This window comes from Leucopleurus acutus, assembly GCF_964270905.1.
Source record: "Leucopleurus acutus genome assembly, chromosome: X".
NCBI lineage: Eukaryota > Metazoa > Chordata > Mammalia > Artiodactyla > Delphinidae > Leucopleurus > Leucopleurus acutus.
In genome coordinates this window covers 1,863,250-1,889,329 of record NC_139148.1, presented here as the reverse complement: position 1 = coordinate 1,889,329, position 26,080 = coordinate 1,863,250, and the positions used below count along the sequence as shown (strand labels likewise).

General features: G+C 51.1%; 1 protein-coding gene across 1 annotated transcript; it reads left to right on the top strand.

Moving 5' to 3' along the window:
* Window positions 1-380: 380 nt before the first annotated feature.
* Window positions 381-26,080, top strand: MXRA5 (matrix remodeling associated 5; the record flags this gene model as incomplete). Its single annotated transcript, XM_082864177.1, has 6 exons — window positions 381-595; window positions 5,658-5,787; window positions 6,036-6,426; window positions 10,742-15,727; window positions 19,094-19,994; window positions 24,172-26,080. Exons 1-6 carry the CDS (start codon window positions 390-392, stop codon window positions 26,078-26,080), a joined length of 8,523 nt encoding a protein of 2,840 aa, XP_082720303.1. The 5' UTR covers window positions 381-389.

Below are 26,080 nucleotides of genomic sequence, written 5' to 3'. Positions count from 1 at the left end.
TATAAGCACACACATATATACCCATTTATACAAATATATATGTCTGTGTATGTATACCTTTATACACGCACATATGTATGTAAGTATATTTCTGGGCGTGTATGTGGGCATGTGTATTCCGTACCCTCCTACACAGCATAGGGAGACTTCCAAGTCATCCCAAAGTCAGGAGGGAAGGTTATACTCTATAGTAACGATTAAAGTGAATGGCGAAAGATTTTAAAAAATAAATTTTCTGTTTCTTGATGCACATGTTTTGTGTCACTGACATATACTGTGTGATGTCTTGCGAAGCTTACCCCCATGGTGCACATTCAAGTAAGATCTGCTGGAAATACGGAAGCGCTACCTGACATCTGGTTTTGTGGTTCCACGACAGGTGTCCTGGGATGACCCACCCCGACAAGATGCCAACGCGGGCGCAGTGGCGAGCACTCTCCGTGGTGCTGATTCTGCTGTGGGGACATCCGCGCGCCGCGCTGGCCTGTCCGTATCCTTGCGCCTGCTATGTTCCCAGCGAGGTCCACTGCACGTTCCGCTCCTTGGCTTCCGTGCCCGCTGGGATTTCTAAACATGTGGAAAGAATCAATCTGGGGTTTGTACCACGTTCTTCCTGAGCCATCGCAGCCTCCTCGCATGCGTGTTGATTTGGTGTTTCGTTATGTGTGTGTGCGTTTACGTAACTGCGAATATATGTTCCTTTATGTGTCACTGTGTCTTGCGTTATGTGCTCCTATATGGGCTGAATCGAGGGGGCATTTGTAACTATACTAAATGTGGTCCTTTGGGGGCTGTTATCTGAATTGATCCGTCACCGGAAGCTTCTATCACAAGGCTGAATAACGAACCGTCTCGGACAGCTTCAGTTCCTTGATAAGTCTCCGTTGATGACAGTTCTTTAATGCAGATATGAAAGCATATGACACACACATAAATATACTAATAGTATTCTAAATAGACTTCAGGAACTACTACATGATAATAAGAGGAATAAGTGAGACATCTGTGACATTTTGTAGGTTATCTGCATGACGCAGTTGTGACATTGAGGAAATAAGAGTTCTTTCAGATTTTGCCTATTTAAAATATTAGTATCTTTTAAACAGATATTTTAATGCAGCATTTCAAGGTAGAATTTTTGTATTTTTAGTTTCCTTTTGTACCCATATATGCTTTCTATACATTAGTGTACATTGCTATGAATTACAGGTACTCATGTGCAATTTTCATATTAAACAATGTACAACTTCAATAGTAAACAATCATTTGGACTTCTTCAACAAAACCTATTAGCTACTTTCTACCACCCATAAAACAACGAAATTATTTAGGGTTTGATGAATAGCCACTGTGGGGACATTTTCATAAGATGAAACAAAAAATTGTAAACCTGCCTAGACATCTCTGAGTACAGAGCTTCAACCATTCTTGCATTTATCGATTATAAAGACCAGTAGTAGAATAAAAGAACGGGAAGTTAAGACAATAAGAAAAAACACTGAATCCGTAGCAATAGACCATTAAATAGCCTCCTCCAAAAAAGTTTGGCAAACTTTACGATTTGACGCTCTGAAAAATCTAACACAGTGATGATGGTTCCGTGGGGAAAACAATTTGGCTTTGCCAGCAGAGAGAACAGTAACAGTTTCCTTGTTGCCATCTTTAAATCATTTTACAATTTTAAAACCAGTTTCCTTTTCACAATCTTACAATTCATTCAGAAGGGGAACTGGGGCTGCTTTGAGTCAGGCTAGGATGGGCTGTGCTAGTTTGTGGAAAGGAAAATAGAGCTTATCTATGATTTCTCTTCTTTCTTACACCTCCTGGGGTGCAAAAGAGCTCTGTCTATAGGGGTCGCCCCTTTCATGAGCCATTTTCAGCATAGTGTCCCTCTTGCGGGTTAACCACCTAATCCCTCAAGGCTGACCCCTTGTCAGGGCGCAGAATCAGGGCTACTGTTAGGCCTTAGGGGAGCCCCCTAGACAGTGTGGGATTGAAGGTGCAGGGGGACTGTTTTCTGCTGTGTTTCCTGTGTAGGAGCCCCGAATGCCTCACCCGTTGTGTGTTGAGGGTCTGGGCTGTCAGGTTGGCTGGGGGGTTGGGGAAGACACCGCATGCATCCTCTCCCAAAAGTTAGCTGTGTGATAGCTTGAGACTTGCAAGACCTATAAACTGTTTTTTTGTGGAGCTGTTTGCATCTCATTCACAGTTTCCAGGAGGGTTCTCTTCCGCCCATCTTTAAAATGACGTGTTTTGTAAGCGTGGAACCTACGTCACGTCTCAATGAGAACATAGTTCTTGGTGGTTTCATTTTAAACAATCAATGCTGAAGACAGTGAATTACAGTGTCCTAAAGGCTTTGCCACTAGAATGAAAGACAGATATCAAAATTATTCTTTTTCCTACCATCTCCAATAAGGTCTTGAGACGGTTTTGTGTGATATTAAAGATAAAGGGGAAAAAAAAGGAATAGCTTCACTGCACCCGCGTATATTACTTCCATCTGGCTTAATTTGTAACATTATTCAATGTGCCGCATTTTAAAAATCACTCTTATAATATCACAGCACTATTTCTGGAAACCAGTCTCAAAGCAGATAAGGAGGCTGGCATTGTGCCTTTTGTTGGGAAAAAACAAACAAACAAAAAAACAATAGCAACGTCTAATACAGATAGAACTCAGGGTCTGAGTTGTCTGTTCGCGGTCTGGAAAGGGTTTAAAACTCTCAAGGAATGAGGGATTATTGGCAGAGCAGTAATGAAAAATTTTCATTCCCACACAGATGTTTTTAGGGTTCTCACTCAGCACTGAAAGAAAGATCTGCTGTTTCCTGTTTGGACAGCCCCAAAGCTTTTTCAGAAATCACTTTCCAAATATTTCTGAGTAAGAACATATCATGCAGTTAAATGTCTGATTTATAGACCTTTAAAAGTTTTCCCCCCTTGGATTGAAAGATGAGTTTTGATGACATCTTTCTGAAATTTCTCCCATGCCCATTAGCTCTTTTTCATTTTAAATTTTGCTTTGGAATCCTAACGGGTATCCGTGAAGCAATTTTACATATATTTGTTTTTTTCTTTTTTATTGGCGACATCAGTGACACCATTATATGAGTTTCGGGTGTAGGACATAATGATTTGATATGTGTATATATTGCAAAACGGTTCTATGTTTCTGATATTAAAATCATTCCAGTTAGCTGGTTATGTAGTCAGTTATTGCCCATCAACAGATGAGGAAGATACTTTGGAGAGAAGGATGGGTAGCTGACCAGTTAAAGGATGGGACTGTACACCAGGTCATTTCAGTCTGCCGGTCAAATTATTTTCCTGACTGCCACGTGAGTTTCCCCGTCTCTCTGCCGACTTTTAGACAGGTGCGGGGAGAATTCACCCACACCCCTTGGGTGTGCAGAGAGAATACAGTGCTTCCTGCATTTGCCATTCACGTGATTCCCTTGTCTTTTGTCTGTCCTGGAAATGTCCCCCCCCACACCCCGCATTTGTAACCTTGACACCAGCAGCTCCTGCATCTGTCACTCTCTTAAAAGGAAGCACCAGGAAGGTGATGCAGGAAGGAGGATTCCTGAGCTGACATGCCCCCCATCCAGGACTTTGAGGGGATTTACTCAGGCGGGGAGGGAATCCAAACAAGGTGACCCCCTGCACCCAAACATCTTCCTCCCCTTTATCTTCTGCCCGCCGCGGCACCCACCGTTGTAGCTGGACGTCAAGTTGGAAGTGAGGCTCTGGGGAGACAAAAAAATTCCAGGAGAGGAATAGCACAGCCTTGAACGAAAATGTGCTGCGGAACATCAGACTCTTTCTGACCCACCTGAGAGATGGAGCCTTTGACTTGCACCCCCGCTGCCTCCGAGTCCAGACCTGCCTCTTTCCTCTGGCCTCTCTGCTCTTCTTTACCTCTGGGGTCTTCGCAGGTGGCGTCACCTCCCCCCAAGCCCTTAGTGCATGCGTCCGTTCGGGAATGCTTCCTGCATGTGCACATCTCAGGTCTGAGTCCCACCCTCACCGTGGCGTCTGCCAAGCCTCTTCAACATCCCACGGCAAATAGAACTTGCAAGTGTTTCCCCCGCAAGCTTCTCCTTATCTGCAGTTCCATCCCTCAGCCATGCCTGTGGCCTCTTGCTCTAAGCACGTCTGGAAACTTCCCGTGTACGTTGATCTCCACGGCGGCCACCCTGCCCGCGGACACCGGCGTCCCTCCCCGGGATGCACGTGGTCTCCTCCTTCCCCTCTTGTCTGTCTCTGACCCATTCTGCACAGAGTGGAGCTATGTTGTCTTACCACGTGACTTTCTTCATGCCACAGCCTTCCTGAAAACCCTCTAGTGACTTCCCGGTGGACTTGGAACAAAGGAAGCTCTTTCCTCTCTACATCCTCCCAATTCTGAGATTACCTGGTCCCTGCCAGCCTCACCGACTTCCCCTGATAATATTCTCCCACAAACTGTTTCCAGACGAGCGTCAGGCAACAAGGAATGGAAAAGAGTTTACGGGCAGATACTCATCCCCTTGGGTGTTCACCCTCTCGGGCAGGTTTCTTGGTAGAGTCCAAATAATGATGAACAAATGAGGCAGCACACCAACCCCCCATCCTGTCCCAACCTGGGTTAAGGCAGGGACTCTCCACTTCAGCACATGACGTTTGGGGCCCACTTACCGTTTGGGACACCACGGTTCCTTGTCATGGGGGCTGGCCAGTGCATTGCAGGATGTTGAGCTCTGGGGTGGACCTCGCCTCCCTAGAGGCTGTGATCACCGAGGTGTGGGGCACGTATGTGTCTCAGGAGGAAACTGGACCTGGCCATCACCTGCCGAGTTAGCTCTGAGCTGTAACCGGCCTCCTCTACAGATGCATTTCCTTTTGTTGAGGTGATAAGGGGAAATACAGAAATCATGTCAGGATAGATGTGTTGGATTTCCGCAGAAGCCCTGACCCCAGGTTCCTGCCCTACGACACAGCAAGGTACAGGATTCTCTGTTCATCTTATAATTGGTTCTCCAGGGATTCACTTTGGGGATTCCCTGGTGTCACTAACCACGGAGCAGTGAGGAATTTCCAGACCGGTCGAGGAAGCGTCTTTACCAATCTCTCTGCAAAAACAACACCCCAAACGCACCAGAATGTTTACAGATAACTTCCATCACCCATCAGAAATGGGAGATTGTCTTTGCGAAATAAGGCTGTCTGTTTCATTTGGTCCTTTATTTCAGAGAACGTCCTTGTCTTACTATATGCAAAGCCACTTCCAAAGCTGTGTTTTGGTTTTTTGGTTTCCATTCATGCTCTCCACGTGTCTTTGTTATGATTTCCAATGAAGGGCCCTTTCGACCAGCTGCGTTTAAAGGTCTAAATCTTACGTATCTCCCCGAATAGCCTGTGACCACGTAAGTGTACTCCCATTCAGAATTCCCAGCGATCACGCCTTCACTGAACGAAGGCTAATAAAAATGTGTGGGTTTCTTTGCAACCTTAGAAATAGACAAGGACACGGAGAGAGAGGATTATGCTTTGCGAGTGGCACCAGTACAACCTTGGAATCAACATTTTGCTAAGTCGCCCCTGGGTGGGCTGGGAACTCCTCCCCAGCTGGGATTTAACTTCACTGTTCCTCATTCCAGTTACTTATTTTCCAGGTTTAATAGCATCCAGGCTTTGTCGGAAACCTCGTTTGCGGGACTGACCAAGTTGGAGCTGCTTATGATTCACGGCAATGACATTCCCAGCATCCCCGACGGGGCTTTGAGAGACCTCATTTCTCTCCAGGTAAACCCGGGCATTTATGAACAGCGCGACTAGCAGCCTCTAGGACCTGTCGTGAAGAGGGGAAGCTATAGGATGTTCCCTAACAATGATTTAAATGGCCTTTTTTTTTTTTTTAACATAAGAGACGAGCTTAATGTCATTACTTTCCTGCCCTTTGTTCTGGTTTCTCTTCCTGGTTGTGTGTTGTTTGGTTTTCTGGTTTTGTATTTAATCTTAGACAGGATTTCCCGTCCTCCCTGTCTTTGTAGGTTTTCAAGTTCAGCTACAATAAGCTTCGAGTGATCACAGGAGAGACCCTGCGGGGGCTCTGGAACCTCATAAGGCTACACATGGACCACAACAAGATCGAGTTTATCCACCCACAAGCGTTCAGCGGCTTAACGTCCCTAAGGCTACTCCACTTAGAGGGAAACATGCTTCACCAGCTGCACCCCGCCACGTTCTCCACGTTCACGTTTCTGGATTATTTCAGACTCTCCACCGTGAGACACCTCTACTTAGCCGAGAACATGATTACAACCCTTCCCCCCGGCGTGCTTCAGAGCATGCCGCTTCTGGAGAACCTTTACCTGCACGGGAATCCGTGGTCCTGTGGTTGTGACATGAAGTGGTTTCTGGAATGGGATGCAAAGTCGAGAGGTAAGGACAGGAGAGCGGCTGCGTGACCCTTAGCTGCCCAACCTTCACCTCTCTGGATAAATTACTTTCTGCGCCATTGCTTCGTCTTAGGTCGGGTGAAATCACGTCCTCAAACCAGTGAGGCAGGAAATGATATAACTGAAATGTCAAGACAGCTCCGTGGCATAATTCAAACGCATGGATCCTTTATCGAAACGTAGAGCGATTATCATTTAATGAGTGATCGACAGTTGACTCTGGTTGGCATAGCAAGCACGTTCGGAGGATTCTTTCCGACCTTGGGTTACAGCTAGAAGTTGGATTTTCCGTGCGTCCTCGTCCTACAGGAAGTGTTCAGGGATGCTCGGAAAAGAGAACACTGGGCTGGCTATGTGATTATTCTTCTGTGATGGGGGATACAGGCGTTCTGTATTGAACCAGAGGGGGGAAAAAACCCAGGACTGATAGGTAGAAGTTGCAAGAAAGTAGATTTTGCATCAAAATAAGAAAGATTTTTTTTCCTTTTTCTTTTACACCCCCTTCCCCAAGCCCCACGTTGGAACCCATCCTCAGAGCCCGTTGAGCTTATCCTACCTGAGTCTCGTGGCTCATCTCCAACCTCACAGCCACCAGCCTGGGTCTAACTCCTTTCTCCTGTCTCTGAGGAGGCAAATGGAGTGCTCTGAGTGGTCTTTTTCTTTTCTTTTTTTAAAAACACTTCTTACTTTATTATTTATTTATTTATGTTTGGCTGTGTTGGGTCTTTGTTGCTGCGCGTGGGCTTCTCTCTAGTTGTGATGAGCGGGGGCTACTCTTCGTTGCGGTGCGCGGGCTTCTCATTGCGGTGGCTTCTCTTGTTGCGGAGCACGGACCCTAGCCGTGCAGGCTTCAGTAGTTGTGGCGCGTGGGCTCTAGAGCGCAGGCTCAGTAGTTGTGGCTCACGGGCTCAGTAGTTGTGGCGCGTGGGTTCTAGAGCGCAGGCTCAGTAGTTGTGGCTCGCAGGCTCAGTAGTTGTGGCGCGTGGGCTCTAGAGCGCAGGCTCAGTAGTTGTGGCTCACGGGCTCAGTAGTTGTGGCGCGTGGGTTCTAGAGCGCAGGCTCAGTAGTTGTGGCTCGCGGGCTCAGTAGTTGTGGCGCGTGGGCTCTAGAGCGCAGGCTCAGTAGTTGTGGCTCACGGGCTCAGTAGTTGTGGCGCGTGGGTTCTAGAGCGCAGGCTCAGTAGTTGTGGCTCGCGGGCTCAGTAGTTGTGGCGCGTGGGCTCTAGAGCGCAGGCTCAGTAGTTGTGGCTCACGGGCTCAGTAGTTGTGGCGCGTGGGTTCTAGAGCGCAGGCTCAGTAGTTGTGGCTCGCGGGCTCAGTAGTTGTGGTGCGTGGGCTCTAGAGCGCAGGCTCAGTAGTTGTGGCTCACGGGCTCAGTAGTTGTGTCGCGTGAGTTCTAGAGCGCAGGCTCAGTAGTTGTGGCTCGCGGGCTCAGTAGTTGTGGCGCGTGGGCTCTAGAGCGCAGGCTCAGTAGTTGTGGCTCACGGGCTCAGTAGTTGTGGCGCGTGGGTTCTAGAGCGCAGGCTCAGTAGTTGTGGCTCGCAGGCTCAGTAGTTGTGGCACGTGGGCTCTAGAGTGCAGGCTCAGTAGTTGTGGCTCGCGGGCTCAGTAGTTGTGGCACGTGGGCTCTAGAGTGCAAGCTAGTGCAGTGCCTACCCTCCTGCAATGGGCTGGTCCCACTGTTCCCTGTACTCACTCTGCTCTAGCCACACTGCGCTGCTTTCTGTTCCAGGCACCGTCTGAACCGATTTGTAGCTCAGCGTCATTGGACCTGGTCATCATCTACCAAGAAAACTCTTCTGTTAGATGTTCAAGGGTCTGGCTTCTTTTCAGCATTCAGATTTTCACTGAAAGCTCTCCTCCTCTGAGAGGTCTTGCTACCCTTAATTTCAGCTTAGCCTCTCAGCCTGTGGCCATCGAGGAACTTCCAGCCCACACACCTTAGGTCACAATTTTGTTTTCATTTATATATGTCACAATTTTGTTTTCATATATATATATATATATATATATATATATATATAAAACATGTATGTATATATATTCTTTTTCAGATTCTTTTCCGTTGTAGGTTATTTACTGAGTAGAGTTCCCTGTGCTCTACAGTAGGTCCTTGCTGTTTATCTATTTTATATATGGTCCTGTGCATCTGTTAATCCCAAACTCCTAATGTACCCTCTCCCCCCTTTCCCCTTTGGTAACCGTAAGTTTGTTCTCTATGTCTGTGAGTCTGTTTCTGTTTTATAAATAAGTTCTTTTGTATCATTTTTTTAGACTCCATATACAAGCGATATCATCTGATATTTGTCTTTCTTCTTCTGACTTGCTTCACTTAGTATGATCATCTCTAGGTCCCTCCATGTTGCTGCAAATGGCATTATTTCATTCTTTTTCATGGCCGAGTAATATTCCATTGTATATATGTGTCACATCTTCTTTATCCATTCATCCGTTGATGGACATTTAGGTTGTTTCCGTGTCTTGGCTACTGTAAATAGTGCTGCAGTGAACACTGGGGTGCATGTGTCTTTTTGAATTATGGTTTTCTCCAGATATATGCCCAGAAGTGGGATTGCTGGGTCATATAGTAGCTCTCTTTTTAGTTTTTTAAGGAACCTCCATCCTGTTCTCCACAGTGGCTGTATCAATTTACATTCCCACCAGCAGGGCAGGAGGGTTCCCTTTTCTGCACACCCTCTCCAGCGTTTATTGTTGGTAGGCTTTTTAACGATGGCCGTTCTGACTGGTGTGAGTTGGTGCCTCCCTGTCATTTTGGTTTCATGGGCCACAGTTTCCTTTAGGCGCGTGCAGTGGCCAGATGTCTTTCCTCCATGTGGAGATGCTAAGATTCAGGTTCTTGCATGGATGATTCCACTTCACATTTGATACCAGATTTGCTAAATCAGGCAAAGGATGAGGAAGGACAGGTATACTGACCTCTTAATTTTCTTAATCAGAAAAGACACACGTCACCTCTGTTCGTATTTCAGTGCCCAAACCCCACTGGGTCCAGGACAGGCTGAAAACCGTCATGTCCCAGCAGGAACACTACACGCTGGTGGTGGAATCATGAAGCTTCTGGGGGGTAGAGAGCCGCCGCAGCCATTCTGGAGATACACGCCTATGCCTTTGTGTGCCCATATGTATGCATTATGTCTGCATATGTTTGAGTGTGTCCATATGTGTGTCTGTGTGTCTGTGTGGTATGTCTTGTATTTGTGTGTATGTGTGTTTGGGGGGGGCGGTATGTGAAACCATCCTATTTGCATCTCGAGATGTTTATTTTGAAACTCGAATAGAAAACTGCATTCAGAGAAGCAAAAGTAGACATAGTGACATTGGTTGGAAGGTTTGTAATGCTCCGGGTGACGGCAGTTTGGCTGTTTTATTCCCAGCGCGGATGGAAAGCAGTGGACACGTGCCACGAAGACTGTCAGAAAGCATCCTAGTTTTCTAGTCTCCCCAGTTACGACTACAGAAAAGCCCCGAGACGTCTAGCAGGGAGGAAACATAACGTGGTTCTATAGGTGTCAGTTCGAGGAACCTTTGTGCCCTTTAATAGACGTGTCAAGTAGGGCGTTGGGTGTGGGACTCGTAAGAATGAGTCTGGGCTGGAGAAGCACAGCTGGAACTCATCACTGGCGAGTGAACGGTAACTGAAACCATGCACGTGGGCGAGGCCATCTGAGACCTCGGCACAAGAAGGGAAAGGGCCGAGACCGACTCAAGGAACACATCATCCGTAACGAGTTGGGCAGAGAAGGAGGAAACAGTGAAAGAGTCAGTGTTGGCCAGAGAGGGAGAAAATTCTGGAGGATTTAACGTCCGGGAAGCCAAGAGTAGAATGTGAATCCAAAAAGTAAACACTGCCTGAAATGAATAATTCTAGCAAGAGAAAACATCATTATAAAAGGTAGACACGATACGATCCATGCCAGCTGTCGATCCTATAACCTGGAAATATATTCACGGGCTGCAGTGACTTCACGTAGATTCTCCTGGGCCCTCATAAAAGGTTACTTGTCTAATACGTATGAATAGACATTCTTTTTTAACTTAAAAATATCTTTTAGAGAAGTACCCATCACTCACCGTCCGGAAGTTCCAAAACCCCGGCGAGGTACCACGCGCTGTGCTAGACTGACTTCAAGTCAGGGGTGACGTCACAGAGCGAGGTGGGGGAGGTCCTAAGTCGTGGTGGAAGTGCGTCCGGGTGATAAAGATGCAAAGGCTGTAACCCTCGGGCCGTTCTTTGCGTCACTGACTTACAGCATGTTTGTGTGTGATTGCGTGTTTCAGGGATTCTGAAATGCAAGAAGGACAAAACCTACGAAGGGGGTCAGCTGTGCTCCACGTGCTTCAGTCCCAGGAAGCTGCACAAACAAGAGCTTCAGAGGCTGCAGGACATCGCCTGTGAGAAGCCTTCTATCGAGTCCCCTCTGAGACAGAACGGGAGCGGGAGTAGCGAGGAAAATCAGAGTCAAGAGCAGGACGGCGACAGCCCGTCCTCCCTGCAGGGCTTCCAGTATCCTGTATGGAACGTCTCTCTGAATATGAGCGACGAACACGGGAACACAGTGAACTTGGTCTGTGACATCAAGAAGCCCGTGGACGTGTACCAGCTACACTTGAACCAGACAGACCCTCAAGAGATAGAGATAAACGCCACGGTCGCCTTGGATTTTGAGTGTCCGATGACGCGAGAAAACTATGAGAAACTCTGGAAGCTGATTGCCTATTACAGCGAGGTCCCTGTGACGCTACACCGGGAGCTCACGCTCAGCGGAGACCCCAGACTCGGCTACCGGTACAGGCAAGACGCCGACGACGAGACCCTCTACTACACGGGCGTCAGAGCCCACATCCTGGCAGAGCCAGAGTGGGTTACGCAGCCGTCCATACACCTCCAGCTCAACCGGCGTCAGAGCACGGCCCAAACAGTGCTGCTGTCCTATTCCTCTCAACATGCTGTCACCGTGTCCGCCAAAGACGCGAGGCCGTCTCGGAGCAGAAGCTGGGTAATGATTGAGCCTAGCAGAGCGGTGCACAGAGCCCAGACCGTCTTGGAAGGGAGTCCATGCCAGCTGAGCTGCAACGTGAAGGCTTCTGAGAGCCCGTCCATCTCCTGGGTGCTCCCAGATGGCTCTGTCCTGAAGGCACCCATGGAAGACAAGGACGGGAGATTCTCCATCCTCACCAGCGGCTGGCTGAAGATCAAATCCACGGAGCAGTCAGACGCTGGTTTGTACCAGTGCATCGCGCAGGTGAGGGATGAAATGGATCGAATGGTCTATAGGGTCCTTGTGCAACCACCTGTCACTCGGCCCCCTGACGGACATACCGTGACCATTCAGAAGAGCCCGGGGGAGCCGGTGACGCTGCCTTGCAATGCTCTGGCCATACCTGAAGCCGAGATCAGCTGGATCCTTCCAAACAGAAGGATAATTAACGCTATGGCTAACACGTCACACACATACATGTTGGCCGATGGAACTCTTTACATCCCAAAGGTCCAAGGAAGCGACAGTGGTTACTACAGATGCGTGGCTGTCAACCAGCAAGGGGCAGATCATTTTACGGTGGGGATCACGGTGAGTAACAAGGGATCTGCCAGGTCATCGAAAAGAGGCAGACGCCCAGGTGGGAAGACCCTTTCCAGAGGAAGAGGAGATGTCGTGGAGGATGAAGGGGGATCTGGCCTAGGAGATGAAGGTAACACCATGAGGAGAGTTCTCCATCCAAAGGACCAAGAGATGTTCATCAAAGCAAAGGACGATGCCATCGCTGGAGGTCAGAAAACCAAGAAAGGGCGCAGAAAACTGAAACACTGGAAGACTTCCGAAAAGGAACCAGACACAAACATCGCAGAAGGTCGCAGAGTGTTTGAGTCCAGACGAAGGATAAACGTCGCAAACAAACAGATCAGTCCAGAGCAGTGGGCAGATATTCTCGCCAGAGTACGTGGGAGAAATCTCCCTAAGGGAACAGAAGTCCCCCAGGCCGTTAGAACCAGCACCCCTCCATCGGAGAGCCTGGAAGTGACCCCCCTGTTGCCTGCAGCTGTTCCCCGCTCAGTGTCACCTGTGCAGACCACAGCCAGTGCAGAAGAATCCTCAGGAGATGTCTCTTTATTTGGCAAGGAAGAGCAGGTTTCTGGCACGGTTTCTTCCACCAGGATGGCTCTGGTCCAGTCTGGCCACGACGGAGTGATTCTTGCTGACCCCAAAGTGACAAGCACACACCTGGAAGAATTGATTGATGAAGAGTTTTCTGAGAAGATCAAGCCTGCAGCTCCCACTGCAGTTGACTCGAATTGGGCTACAGCCACGACACGGCTCCCTGTGCCTTACGAATCTTCTACTCTACAGACCCTGGATGTGGTCCACGAAGAGCCCACTGACAGAAACATGGCCACAGAGGGCTGGTCTACACTAGACGCTGGGTCCATGCCAGGGTCTCCGTCCAGTGAGTATGAGTCTCCACTGGATGCCATCTCCCTGGCCGAGTCCGAGACCCTGCCATACTTTTACCAAGATCTGGAGACAAATTCACAACCAGGTGGAAGCACGACGAAAGGACAGACCTCCGCACACGTTACTCCAGTGCCTGCCTCGTGGGTTGCTGACACCAGGACCTCTGAGGCATTTGAAGATCCCATTTTAGGGGACCCCGAAGTCCCAGCACAAACAGCTCTGCAAGAGCAAACAGAGAGCCCCGAGCTTGTGAAAAGTGGTTTAGGCACTCAGGGCCACCCACTGATTCCCAAGGGCACAGAGGAGAATTCTCCGACACTGCAGGAAGGAGGTCTGCGAGAGAGAGACCCCAAACGCTCCAGAATTCCTGAGAGGAAGAGGCAAGGCATCGAATCCACCACTCTCCTGGACTCAGCCCTGGAAGCCGTGACGAGCATCGCTGCCGTGAAGCACCCCAAGGGAACCACGCTTGGCGTTCTGCTCGACAGGGACACCAGCACGGTAGCCGTGATGAGGCCAGCCCCAAAGGCCACGTCCCCGTCAGCGCTGACCACTCATCCTTCCCGAAGGAGACCCAGCGGGAGGAGGCGATTGCGCCCCCACCGATTCCGGCACCGGCATAAACAAACCCCGCCCACGACGTTCGCCCCAGCGGCCACGTTTTTGGCACCACTGACTCAGGCACCCGAAGTGAAGACTTCAAGCCAAGCGGAAAGCTTGCTGGTTCCTACATCTTGGGTTGACAGCACCGTTGGTACCCCAAAACTGATGGACGTGGAGAAGCACGCAGAACCGGCATCCAGGGGCACCCCACGCAGGAAACACGGGAAGAGGCCAAAGAAACATCGATACCTCACCTCTACCCTGAGCTCTATAGCGTCTGTGTCCAGGCCCAGCCCTTCCCCAGAAAATAAATATACAAACACTGTCACCCCCAGTTCAGAAGTTGTACTGTCACCCACCACCGTTTCTCTCACAACTGGAGACCCACGTGAGATAACCAGAGTGGAAGATGACAGGACAGCCGCCACCGAAACACATTTATCTCATGATAAATTCCAAGAGACAATTCCAGTCACAGACGAGCCTGTATCGGACGGAAAGGAAATTAAGAATTACGATGTCACAAACATCAAGGACTCTAAAACAGACGGTCTGGTCCCTGGCGAGTCAGTCACTCCTGTGGCCTCACCTTCTGGGGCCGAGGTCTCCAGTGTGGGAGTGTTTAAGGAGGCATCCCCTCCTTCTGGCTTTCCGGGAAGTGCAAGGTGGACTCCTCCAAGGGCAGCCCAGCCTGGGCGGCTACAGACGGACCCACCTGTTACCAGCTCTTCAGAAGCTCTTACAGACTCATCCTTCTTAAAAGAGTCGGAGGACCTAGGTTTTCCTTCTGAGTTTTCACCTTCTGCCGCAGTCTCTGTGCTCTCGCAACAGGAAGAAGCGGTCCCTTCTCTCGCCATCCTAAAAGTAGAGGCATCTTCACGTCAGGTGGAAACCACCATCAGTGGTCAGGGTCATCGTGAAACCACTCCAGCCACTCTCCGCTCTGAAATCAGACACCGCAATGAAGTCTCCACACGTGCCCTGGTGGGGGGACCAGCAACCCCACTCCCACCCACAACTCGTGTGTCTCTGGCTGAAACCACCGCAAAGCCCACACCTCTTACGTCAGAAACACTGCCAACGTCAGACGCTTCCAAACAAAATATTTTCTTCCATTATGCTGGGGGGACCCCGGCCACCGGAACACCTTCAGTGAATAACGAAGGAACTCAGCATGGATCGAAGCCAAACGAGTTGTCCACTCCCTCTTCCCACCAGGACAAATTTACCTTCGCTCCAAAGCAGGAGTTGCGAAAGGAAGCCTTGGATGGTACGACCAAAAACAGCCTTCCAGGGCGTCCAGATACTCACCACGAGGCTGGGAGGGTCCAAGGTTTCCACCAACCAGCCAGAGTCGCTGCCACAGCGGTCCCCCAGAGAGGAACCGTGAGGCGGCCACACACGGCCACAGAAAGCTCCTTTAGATACGTGGTCACTCGCCAGCCCCACCTGACCAGCAGACCGGAAATCACTGCATATCCGTCAAAGGGTCCGCCAGAGAATAAGCACTTTACGGCTCCAGTATTACCAAGTTCAACGACTCCTGTGGTTCCGTTGCCGAGGTCCAATCCTAGCATTCCTAGTAAGTCGACTGACCGGGGAACTGACCCATTCAACGGCAGCCCCACACTGTTTGGAGACAACAGCATCCCTGATTCAAGAGACCCAGCTGGCAAGCTTCCAGATTCGAGAGTCCCTTATTACCCCGATGGAAGAGTCCCTTTCTTTTTCAACAGGACCCTCTCTTTTCCACAGTTGACAGTTACTCCGAAGCCTCAGGTCCCCACCTCTCCTGCCCCAGGGACGAGAGGGAGAAAAGTCAACCCAGGTGCCTACAACAGGATACATTCTCAGAGCGTCACCCATGTGGACTTTGGTCCCCCAGCACCTCCTGTACTGCACCTTCCCCGGACCGTGACACCACCCTCAACAAGCTTAAGAAACATCCCTCTGGTCTACTCCACCCGGAGCGCCATCCCTTTCCTAACATCATCTGCCCAGCCTTCCAGAAGCTTCCATCCAAGCAGCTCAAAGCTCTTCTCTTCCAGAGGACCACCCGCATCCAAATTCTGGACGCTCGGGGAAAAGCCCCAGATTGTCACCAAATCCCCCCAGACCGTGTCCGTCACTGCCGAGGCAGATGTCATGTTCCCGTGTGAGGCTATGGGGAAACCCAAGCCTTTCGTGACTTGGACAAAGCCGTCCACAGGTAGGGTGTTTAAACACCTGCGTTTTAACCAGGGCTTGTGTAGGGGAGGGGCTTACTGGAGCCTGCGAGTGCAGGTAGAACCAGAGATTCCGGGCAGAGGGACGGGCAGATGGGATGGCAAAGGACATCTGAGAATCCGCCGACAGGTGTCTTCCTTTACGGGCACGGGAAGTGGGGAATTAAAATGGGTGTCGGGTTTTAATGCAGTCGTGGAAACACGTACGAGCTTCTCTGGGTAGGGCATTCCTAACCGAGGCTCAGGGCCAAGCCACTCTTGCCTCTTCCCAGTGAGGTCCAGCACAGAAGTCCTCCACGAGCCATGTCGAGGTGCAGAGGGGCGTGAGGGGAACTGTGCAAACCCCTCTTGTCCTCGCGCTGGCTTGAAAGGTCAGTGGAGCTTGGTGTGAGCTCATCAGGCATTGCTTTGACTTGAACCTAGAGATAGGATCATATGAGTCCGCTCGGGCTGCCATCGCAAAGCACCGGAACAGATGGTGCGGCCGGAACAGCACGTGTATTGCCTTTCAGTTTGGGGAGGTTGAAATCCAAGATCAAGGTGTCACTAAGGCTGGTTCCTCCCGAGGCCTCCCTCCTGGGTGTGTAGACGGCCGTCTCCTCCCTGTGTCCTCATAGGCTCGCCCCTCTGTGTGCGTCTGTGTCCTAATCCCGTCTTCTTACAAGGACACCAGTCCTATGGGATCAGGACCCACCCTAATGACTTCATTGTACCTCCATCCCCTCTTTAAAGACCCCCAACTCCAAATGCAGCCACATTCTGAGGTCCTGGGGGGTCAGGGCGTTCACATATGAATTGTGGTGGGAACACAGTTCAGGCCGTAACAAGGCTCTATACAGTGGTCTCTACTTAGCAGGCTGGGTGCCCAAAGGCCACTGTGCTTCATAAAATGACCGTCGGCTTTCCCGATGGCGCAAGAGATTCTAGGAGACGGAAGAAAGTAATAGCGGAGGACCTACAGCCTCCACGAACGGACCTCCCTTTTCCCCTTTCTCTTCCCTTCTCTCTCAACATGGCTGAGTCCGTCAGGCTCGCATCCTGTTCAGAGGGTTGGGTTTTCTTCGGTTGCCATTGAGATAATCCAGGAAATGACAAGTGCTGCTATCACTAGAGAGAACTGTACATTCCCTGCTTATCTCACACATGTTGGATGTGCCCCAGTGGTGAGCAGAGAGCACTGAGCATATGGGGAAATTACCAGCATCTTTGATCAGCTCCGCATTTGACAGCAAACGCTTTCGTAATGATCTCATAAGGAACCTGCTTGAAATAGCAAATGGGGAACACCACGGGGTTTTCGTTCTAGAAGGACTGCGCCTTCGAAGGAAGGCGTATTCCTCCCCTGGGAGATCCCATTTGCATTCATCCTTAGGGTCTACCGTACCCTGTGCCATTTTAGAGCATCCCTGGACCATGCCCCCTCCCTAGACAGTCACGCACCTTCCTCTACCTGACCAGGAATCTGTTTCTACTGCTGGCTTCTCCTTTGTTAGCTAGCTCCAGTTTTCAGAAAGTTCTTCCGCATTTCATGCCCAAACCAGACAGTCTCCCATCCAGCCAGCGTTGTTTTCTGTGATCCTGGAGCTGCGTGATGTCTCTTATTGTATTGAACCTTTTCTACCCTGTAAACCAAATCATCTCATCGAGTGCTAATAGGAGGCCACCTTCTACCTGCCCATCGTGATCTGCAAGCGGTTTTAGTGGGCCTTCCCTCCCACCTGAAACCCAGTGAAATAGACAAGCGCTTTGGGGTCCCTGCATCATAAAATCCCTCAATGGGGAAGTGGTTGAGGGGCAGCAGGAGGCCTTCCACGCCCACAGTCACCTGTCATCCAGGAGGGCTTGGACCCAGACCAGAAGGACCTGCATCTCCTCGAAGGCAGGGAGGTTATACTGTCGTCAACCAACACCTGTTTCCCTATGAGCAGGTGGGCTGGGAAGACTCACCTGCAGTACCCGTGCACGGTGGAAAGCCTTGTCGTGGGAAGTTTCAGGTAACTTAGGAGGTCGAGGACATGAATCCCCAGCACTAGGGCTGGGGACAGCGTCCAGGGTTCCAGGGTTCCATGCAAAGGCAGGACTCCCGGCTTAGAGAAAATTACTAGGAAAAGAAGCAGAGGAGTTTGTCAAAACTAAAATGAATAGCCACTGACGGGCGCATGGACCCGGGAACCGAGCGGCGTGGGATAGGGTGGGAGGATTGAAACTCAGGGTTTGCTGGGGCTTTTCCCAGTCTTTCAATATAGGATTTGTTATTATTCAGGGAAGGCGAGGCTAACAGCTCAGGAGATGACTGCCACTGAAGAGACACTTGGTCGCTCACGGTTGCCAAGGGGAAGGGGCACAGCACACCAAGCAGGGTTACACGGGGAAGCACCAGGGTCGGTCAGGAGGCAGAGGGAAAGGGGGAAACCAGACGAGAGCCTTCACTGTGATTTTCGCAGGAAGGAACAGGTGAGGCAGGGTAAGCGGGGTTAGGACGGCCTGGTGTGAATAATTCCAGCAGGTCCTGGGTGCACGGGCTGCCCTAGTTGTCTGGTACCTGTCCTGGGGGGATGAGGGCAGGTGGATGGTGGCCCAGAGTATGGGAACCTCTCAGAGCAGGGAGTGGGGGGCAGGCTCTGGATGGGTGAGTTTGCATTTGGAAGGGGGGTCCTCTGCTATATCTCTAGGAACTGGCCGTCCCTGGAAGGTCAGCAAGGCCCCAACACGTCAAAACATCAGAAACTCTTGATTATTACAGACCCCGACTGTGGCAGAGTCCTGAGAGATGGGCTATGAAATACAGGGAGTGTAGGCAGTGGGGAGAAGGACGGGTGTGTGCCCTCTGACTGTGGAAGTGGGGCTGTCAGGCACTGTCAGGAAGCCTGCGTCAGCCTGCAACTCAACCAGACGGGGCACAGCACGACCAGCCCCGTGTCGCTCTCGGGACCCTGGCCGGACAGAGGCGGGCGGTGACTGAGAACCTGGGGCATCCCTGCAGCCGACCTGGGGACCTCAGGAGGACAGCGTCCACGCAGCGAGGCAGAGGCTGAGCGAAGTGGGGCTGCCTCTCCAGTACCTAAAGTAAATGAAGGGGAGACCCTGGGGTTCGTGACGGGTTCTGGCGGCTTCCAGAACCCTCTCTGAAAACCACGCCTGCTCCCTTGGCCTGAAGGTGGCATATGCCCTGATCTGGGGATCAGTGAAACATCCAAGACGAACATCAGAGGCACTGGGGGGTGGGTCTTTTTTTGCTTTCACTGTCTGGACATAAAGAGGAGAATCAGATTAACTCATAATCCTTGTTTCGTCCCTTTGGCAAGACCGTGTTTGCACTGAACCTGACGGTGCCTGTTTTTGGTTTCCAGGAGCTCTCATGACCCCCAACACCAGAGTACAGCGGTTTGAAGTCCTGAAGAACGGCACGTTCGTCATCCGAAACGTACAGGTGCAGGACCGCGGCCAGTACCTGTGCACGGCCACAAACCTGCACGGAGCAGACAGGATGGTGGTCCTGCTGTCGGTCACGGTGCAGCAGCCCCAGATCCTAGCCGCCCACTACAAGGATGTCACCGTCTACCTGGGCGACACCATCGCCATGGAGTGCCTGGCCAAGGGGACCCCGGCTCCCCAGATCTCCTGGATCTTCCCCGACAGGAGGGTGTGGCAGACCGTCTCCCCCGTCGAGGGCAGGATCACGCTGCACGAAAACCGGACCCTGTCCATCAAGGAGGCATCCTTCTCAGACAGAGGCGTGTACAAGTGCGTGGCCAGCAACGCCGCCGGCGCGGACAGCCTCGCCATCCGCCTGCACGTGGCGGCCCTCCCACCCGTCATCCACCAGGAGGAGCTGGAGAACATCTCGCTGCCCCCTGGCCTCAGCATTCACATCCACTGCACCGCCAAGGCCGCGCCCCTTCCCAGCGTGCGCTGGGCGCTGGGGGACGGGACGCAGATCCGCCCTTCGCAGTTCATCCACGACAACCTCTTCGTCTTCCCCAACGGGACCCTCTACATCCGCAACCTGGCGCCCAAGGACAGCGGACGCTACGAGTGCGTGGCCGCCAACCTGGTGGGCTCGGCGCGCAGGACCGTGCAGCTCACCGTGCAGCGCGCCGCCGCCAACGCGCGCATCACGGGCACCTCCCCGCAGAGGACCGACGTCCGCTACGGGGGGACCCTCCGGCTGGACTGCAGCGCCTCCGGTGACCCCTGGCCGCGCATCCTCTGGAGGCTGCCGTCCAAGAGGATGATAGACGCGCTCTTCAGGTACGTGGCGCTCCTGCCTCGCCAGCAGTCCCGGGGCTCCTGAGCCTGTCTCCCCTCTGGGTGCTGGGGAAACCTCCTCATGGGGTCGGGCAGAAAAAGGAATGACTCCTTGTCGGCAGTGCTGACGCGCAGATGTTGCTTCCTGTGTGGGCCGGGTGGGGGGCATTTCTTTCTCACACGATGCAATCTTGTCTTCTTTCTTTGTTTCCCGCGCGGGGCGGCATGTGGGATCTTCCTTCCCCCGCCCGGGGATCGAACCCTTGCCCCCGGCACTGGGAGCGCAGAGTGTTGACCACTAGACCGCCAGGGAAGTCCCAATCTTGTCTTTTATCAGTTGAGATGCAGAGCAAACACCTAGCCCTTAGCCCTGCTTTTCTACTCCCCGCCTCCAAAGAAAGATAAAGCAATAGCTTTTGTTTTCATGCTCTGTAGTTTTAACTGTATTTAAATAATTAGATAAAACAATTTCTTGTCTTATTCTGATCTCAACAAAACACATCGGAGCTTCAGATCGTATCTCGAAATGTGTTAGCAATAGAAGGAAAGGAGATAAAACAAAGAAATTAAAGGCAAATGGCAGCACAAAGGTAGCACATCTGCAATTCTAAGAGTTCATCTTGGCTAGGGAAAAAAGCACCTTGCCCTGCCCCGTCTTCAATTCGCAGATGTATGACTCTAGAGCAGTGGGTCTCAACCAAGCGGGATTTTGTCCCCCGGGGACACTGAGCCATGTTTGGAGACATTTTTGGTTGATGAGACTTGGGGAACAAGGAGGGGATGCTACTGGCACGTGGTGTGTACAGACCAGAGGGCACAGTGCACAGCACAGCCCCACGTCAGAGAGTCGTCTAGCCCCAAATATCAGTAGTGCTGACGCTGAGAAATGCTGTCTTAGCAAGGAAAGCTATCATCTATCTATTTATCTGTCTATCATTTATTTTTATCTGTCATCACCTATCTGATATCTATCGTTTATCTATCTAGTACCTTTCCATCTGCCTGTCTATCCTCTATTCTATGTATCTATCTGGCATCCCTCACCTTTCCATATCTAGCTCAAACCCTTTACCTATTTACCAATCATCTATTTTTATATATCTAACATCACCTGTCTGATATCTATCGTTTATCTAGTATCTTTGCATCTGCCTGTCATCTATTCTATGTATCTCTATATATCATCTGTCATTTATCTTATCATCTATCTTCATCTGTCTCTAGCTCTATCTACCTACCTAGCCATCCATCTTACCTCTCTCTCATCTGTGTCTATCTGTCTATCATTTATTTTTATCTGTCTGTCATCACCTATCTGATATGTATTATTTATCTCTATAGTATCTTTCCATCTGTCTCTATCATGTATTCTCTGTATATCATCTGTCATTTATCTCTTTTTTTTTTCATTTTAACATCTTTATTGGAGTAAAATTGCTTTACAATGGTATGTTAGTTTCAGCTTCACAACAAAATGAATCAGTTATATATATACATATGTTCCCATATCTCTTCCCGCTTGCGTCTCCCTCCCTCCCACCCTCCCTATCCCACCCCTCCAGGCGGTCACAAAGCACCGAGCTGATCTCCCTGTGCTATACGGCTGCTTCCCACTAGCTATCTACCTTACGTTTGGTAGTGTATATATGTCCATGCCTCTCTCTCGCTTTGTCACCGTTTACCCTTCCCCCTCCCCATATCCTCAAGTCCATTCTCTAGTAAGTCTGTGTCTTTATTCCTGTTTCACCCCTAGGTTTTTCATGACATTTTTTTTCTTAAATTCCATATATATGTGTTAGCATATGGTATTTGTCTCTCTCTTTCTGACTTACTTCACTCTGTATGACAGACTCTAGGTCTATCCACCTCATTACAAATAGCTCAATTTCGTTTGTCATTTATCTCTTCTGTGATCTTTCTCTATCTCTAACCCTCTGTCTGTCACCTGTCTATCTATGGAAGTGGTTCTCAACTAGACGGTTCTGTCTACCAGGCTGCACTCATCCATGTCTGGACACGTTTTCAGTTGTCACAGCTCGTGGGGAAGGGTTGATACTCTTTGATTGGTGGAGACCCGGGAGGCCGCTCGAAACCCCACCTTGCACAGGACGCCTCACCACGGAGGGTCATCCAGCCCCTGATATCAGTAGTGCCGAGGCTGAGAAACCCTGAGGTAGCTCCCCAAAGCCACTGTCTCTTTAATAAGTGTTTCAAGATGCAGAGGAAAGAGACAGTGATTGGCAACAGGAAGCAAAGACACATCAGTGGCGTCATGTTGGAAACCCCCTGGCTTGTGGTGCGTCTCCAGCCCACACAGCCTGGCAGCTCAGACAGGAACCCACCTCGGCGCGGGTTCCTCCCTGGGACGTGACCCAAAGCAGCGCCCAAGGCTCTGCGCAGCTGTGTCTGGTCTGCCCAGTCTCCTTCCAGCGCAGGAGAAGGGCCAGGTCGCCGTATTTTAACTCCAGATGGCTGGGTGGTGCCTAGTGAGCCCTGCACCGTCGATCCAGAATACCACATACCCGATTTTCCCCGCAGTATCTTCCAGCTGAGCCGGTGTCCTGCCACGCAGAGGGTTGTTTTCCATCGACACTGGCGAGGCTGAGGCAGTGCTGACTGAACACTGAAGGGAAAGAATGTAGTTCCGGTGTGCACTGGGGCCATGCTACTGGCATCTCGCTATAAATCAGAAGCCACAGTCTCTGTAGCTTCATTATTCCTAGCTTCTGGCTAATGACATTCTTCGAAAAGTGTAATGAAACAGCCCATGTGAGTTTTTTAAAAGAACGGGCTGTTTGCCCTGCCTACACACCGGGACTGTTGTAAAACAGGGATACTGGACTTTCCTGTCTCGAAGCTAAGTCTCCTGTAATGTGTAGCCATGCATCTTTTTCAGAGTCGCTCTGCTGATTCAGATAATGACCAAGGTTAGGATTTGCTGCTATAGGAGTTTCTAAATGTTTACAGACATGTGCTACTGTATACATTTTTGGATTCTAACTCCAAGACTCATTAAAATACCTCTGTCTGCTCCACGCCTATCGAATGACCTGCTGATTCAGGTTGACTGGACTCTCGCTCATGGCCAACAAAACACGTGACGTGGTCCTTGTTGGTAGGTGCTTTGATGAACAATAATCAGGCTTGAATTCCATCATAGGCAGACACTTCTCTTTTTTTAATCAGTGACACGGTTCCAGACGTGCTATTAGAATGACACAGTGTGCAGGAAATATTTAGGGATAATAGTCAAGCTCTCCCTGCAGATGCCAGAATTATAAGTAATTGAGATTTTCAATCTGGACACGTTTAAAGTAGGAACCTCCCAAATCCCTTCGCCCCGCTATTCAAAACATTAGTTCTGCGTTGCTGGAGGACATACCGATGTATATTTATAAAAATGTCACACGCCTAGTGAAGATATTTCTGTCTTTCTTTCCATGTTGCCTTTTTAAACTGAAAATTCTTTCTCGAATACTAACTCAGCAGTGTGTGAGTTTAGGTCTGCCACGTGGAGAAACGGAAAGTCAGCAGGAGGGTACGAGCTGGTGAGGGTCATGACGCTTTCGTTACAGATTCTAGGGAAGAAGCTTGTACACCAATAGCACCAAGTTCTGAAGAATCCAGTCGTAGCCTCGAAACTCTGGGTATAACCACAACTACGTGATCCATTCTGTAGCTGGTTTGCTGCCTGTTTGCCTCATAATGGGATACAACATCATAAAAATTGTCAAGAGTAAAAATCGTCTATAAAACTTTTAGGAAAAAGGTCACCTCTTCCTAAGGTTAATGCACATTCATTCTGTCCGGGACGCTAGAATTTGATCTGCTTTTATCATTACAACAAGCTCCACGCTGACAACAGGCAAATATTTGATCCACACACGCCCACACAAACCGGGCTGATGTCTTAGACTGCGTTTCACATCTTCGAATCAGAGGCCAGGCCAGCCAAAGGTCAGGCTCCACCGGGGAGTTCTTAACTGGTAAATAAATCACTTCTGCGTTTGGATGGCCGTCCCCTCCGGGCTGCAAAATCCATCCAACGTTTTTGAGCGGCAGCCCTGTGCGCCCAGAGTTCTGAGATCCACACGTTTTTGTTGCGTTCCGGTGACCTCAAGCCGGGAGAGACAGCGTTCGGGAGACTGACATCTCATTCTGTTTTCTTTCTCTCGGTCAGCTTTGATACCAGGATCAAGGCGTTTGCCAACGGGACCCTGGTGGTGAAATCCGTCACGGACAAAGATGCGGGGGATTACCTGTGCGTCGCCCGGAATAAGGTGGGCGATGACTTCGTCATGCTTAAGGTAAACGTGGTCATGAAAGCAGCCAAGATCCAGCACAAGGAGGAGAACGACCACAGGGTCTTCTACGGGGGCGACCTCAAAGTGGACTGCATGGCCACCGGGCTCCCCAACCCCGAGATCTCCTGGGGCCTCCCGGACGGCAGCCTGGTCAACTCTTTCATGCAGTCCGACGACAGCGGTGGACGGACCAAGCGCTACGTCGTTTTCAACAACGGAACCCTCTACTTCAACGAGGTCGGGTTGCGAGAGGAAGGTGACTACACCTGCTTTGCCGAAAATCAGGTTGGCAAGGATGAGATGAGGGTGCGCGTCAAGGTGGTGACCGAGCCCGCCGTCATCCGGAATAAGACGTACTCCGTGGTCCAGGTCCCCTACGGGGACGTGGTCACCGTGGCTTGTGAGGCCAAAGGGGAACCCACGCCCAGGGTGACCTGGCTTTCTCCAACCAGCAGGCAGATCCCCACCTCCTCCGACAAGTACCAGATATATCAGGACGGCACTCTCCTTATCCAGAAAGCCCAGCGCTCGGACAGCGGCAACTACACCTGCGTGGTCAGGAACAGCGCCGGGGAGGACAGGAAGACGGTCTGGATTCACGTCAACGTCCAGTCGCCCAAGATCAACGGGCACCCCAATGCCATCACCACGGTGCGGGAGATTGCCCCGGGAGGGAGTCGCAAACTCATCGACTGCAAGGCGGAAGGCATCCCCACGCCGAGAGTGCTGTGGGCCTTTCCCGAGGGCGTGGTCCTGCCGGCCCCTTACTATGGCAACCGCATCACCATCCATCGCAACGGTACCCTGGACATCAAGAGCCTGAGGAAGAGCGACTCTGTCCAGCTGGCGTGCATTGGGCGTAACGAGGGCGGGGAAGCCAGACTCATCGTGCAACTTACGGTCTTGGAGCCCGTGGAGAAGCCCATCTTCCACGACCCGGTCAGCGAGAAGATCACCGCCATGGCCGGCCACACCATCAGTCTCAACTGCTCGGCAGCCGGGACCCCGACGCCCACCCTGCTGTGGGTCCTTCCCAACGGGACGGAGCTGCAGAGCGGCCACCAGCTGCAGAGGTTCTACCACAAGGGCGACGGGATGCTCCACATCAGCGGCCTTTCCTCCGTGGACGCCGGGGCGTACCGCTGCGTGGCCAGGAACTTGGCGGGCTACACGGAGAGGCTGGTGTCTCTGAAGGTGGGGCTGAAACCCGAAACGAGCAACCAGTACCACAACCTGGTCAGCATCATCAACGGGGAGACCCTGCAGCTGCCCTGCATCCTCCCGGGGGCCCGGCAGACCCACTCCTCCTGGACGCTGCCCAACGGCATGGTGTTGGAGGGTCCCCAGGTCCGAGGACGCTTCACCCTTTGGGAAAACGGTACCCTCACCGTGCGCGACGCGTCCGTCTTCGACAGGGGCACCTACGTGTGCAAGGCGGACACGGAGTACGGACCCTCCGTCGTGAACGTCCCGGTGATTGTGATTGCCTATCCTCCCCGGATCACCAGTGAACCCACACCTGTCATCTACACCCGGCCCGGGAGCACCGTGAAGATGAACTGCTTGGCCGTGGGCATTCCCAAAGCCGAGATAAGCTGGGAGCTGCCGGACAAATCGCACCTGACCGCGGGGACGCAGCCCCGTCTCTACGGGAACAGGTTTCTTCACCCACAGGGGTCGTTAATCATCCAACAGGCCACCCAGAGGGACGCGGGCTTCTACAAGTGCACCGCCAAAAACCTCCTGGGCCGTGACTCAAAAACAACCTACGTCCACGTCTACTGA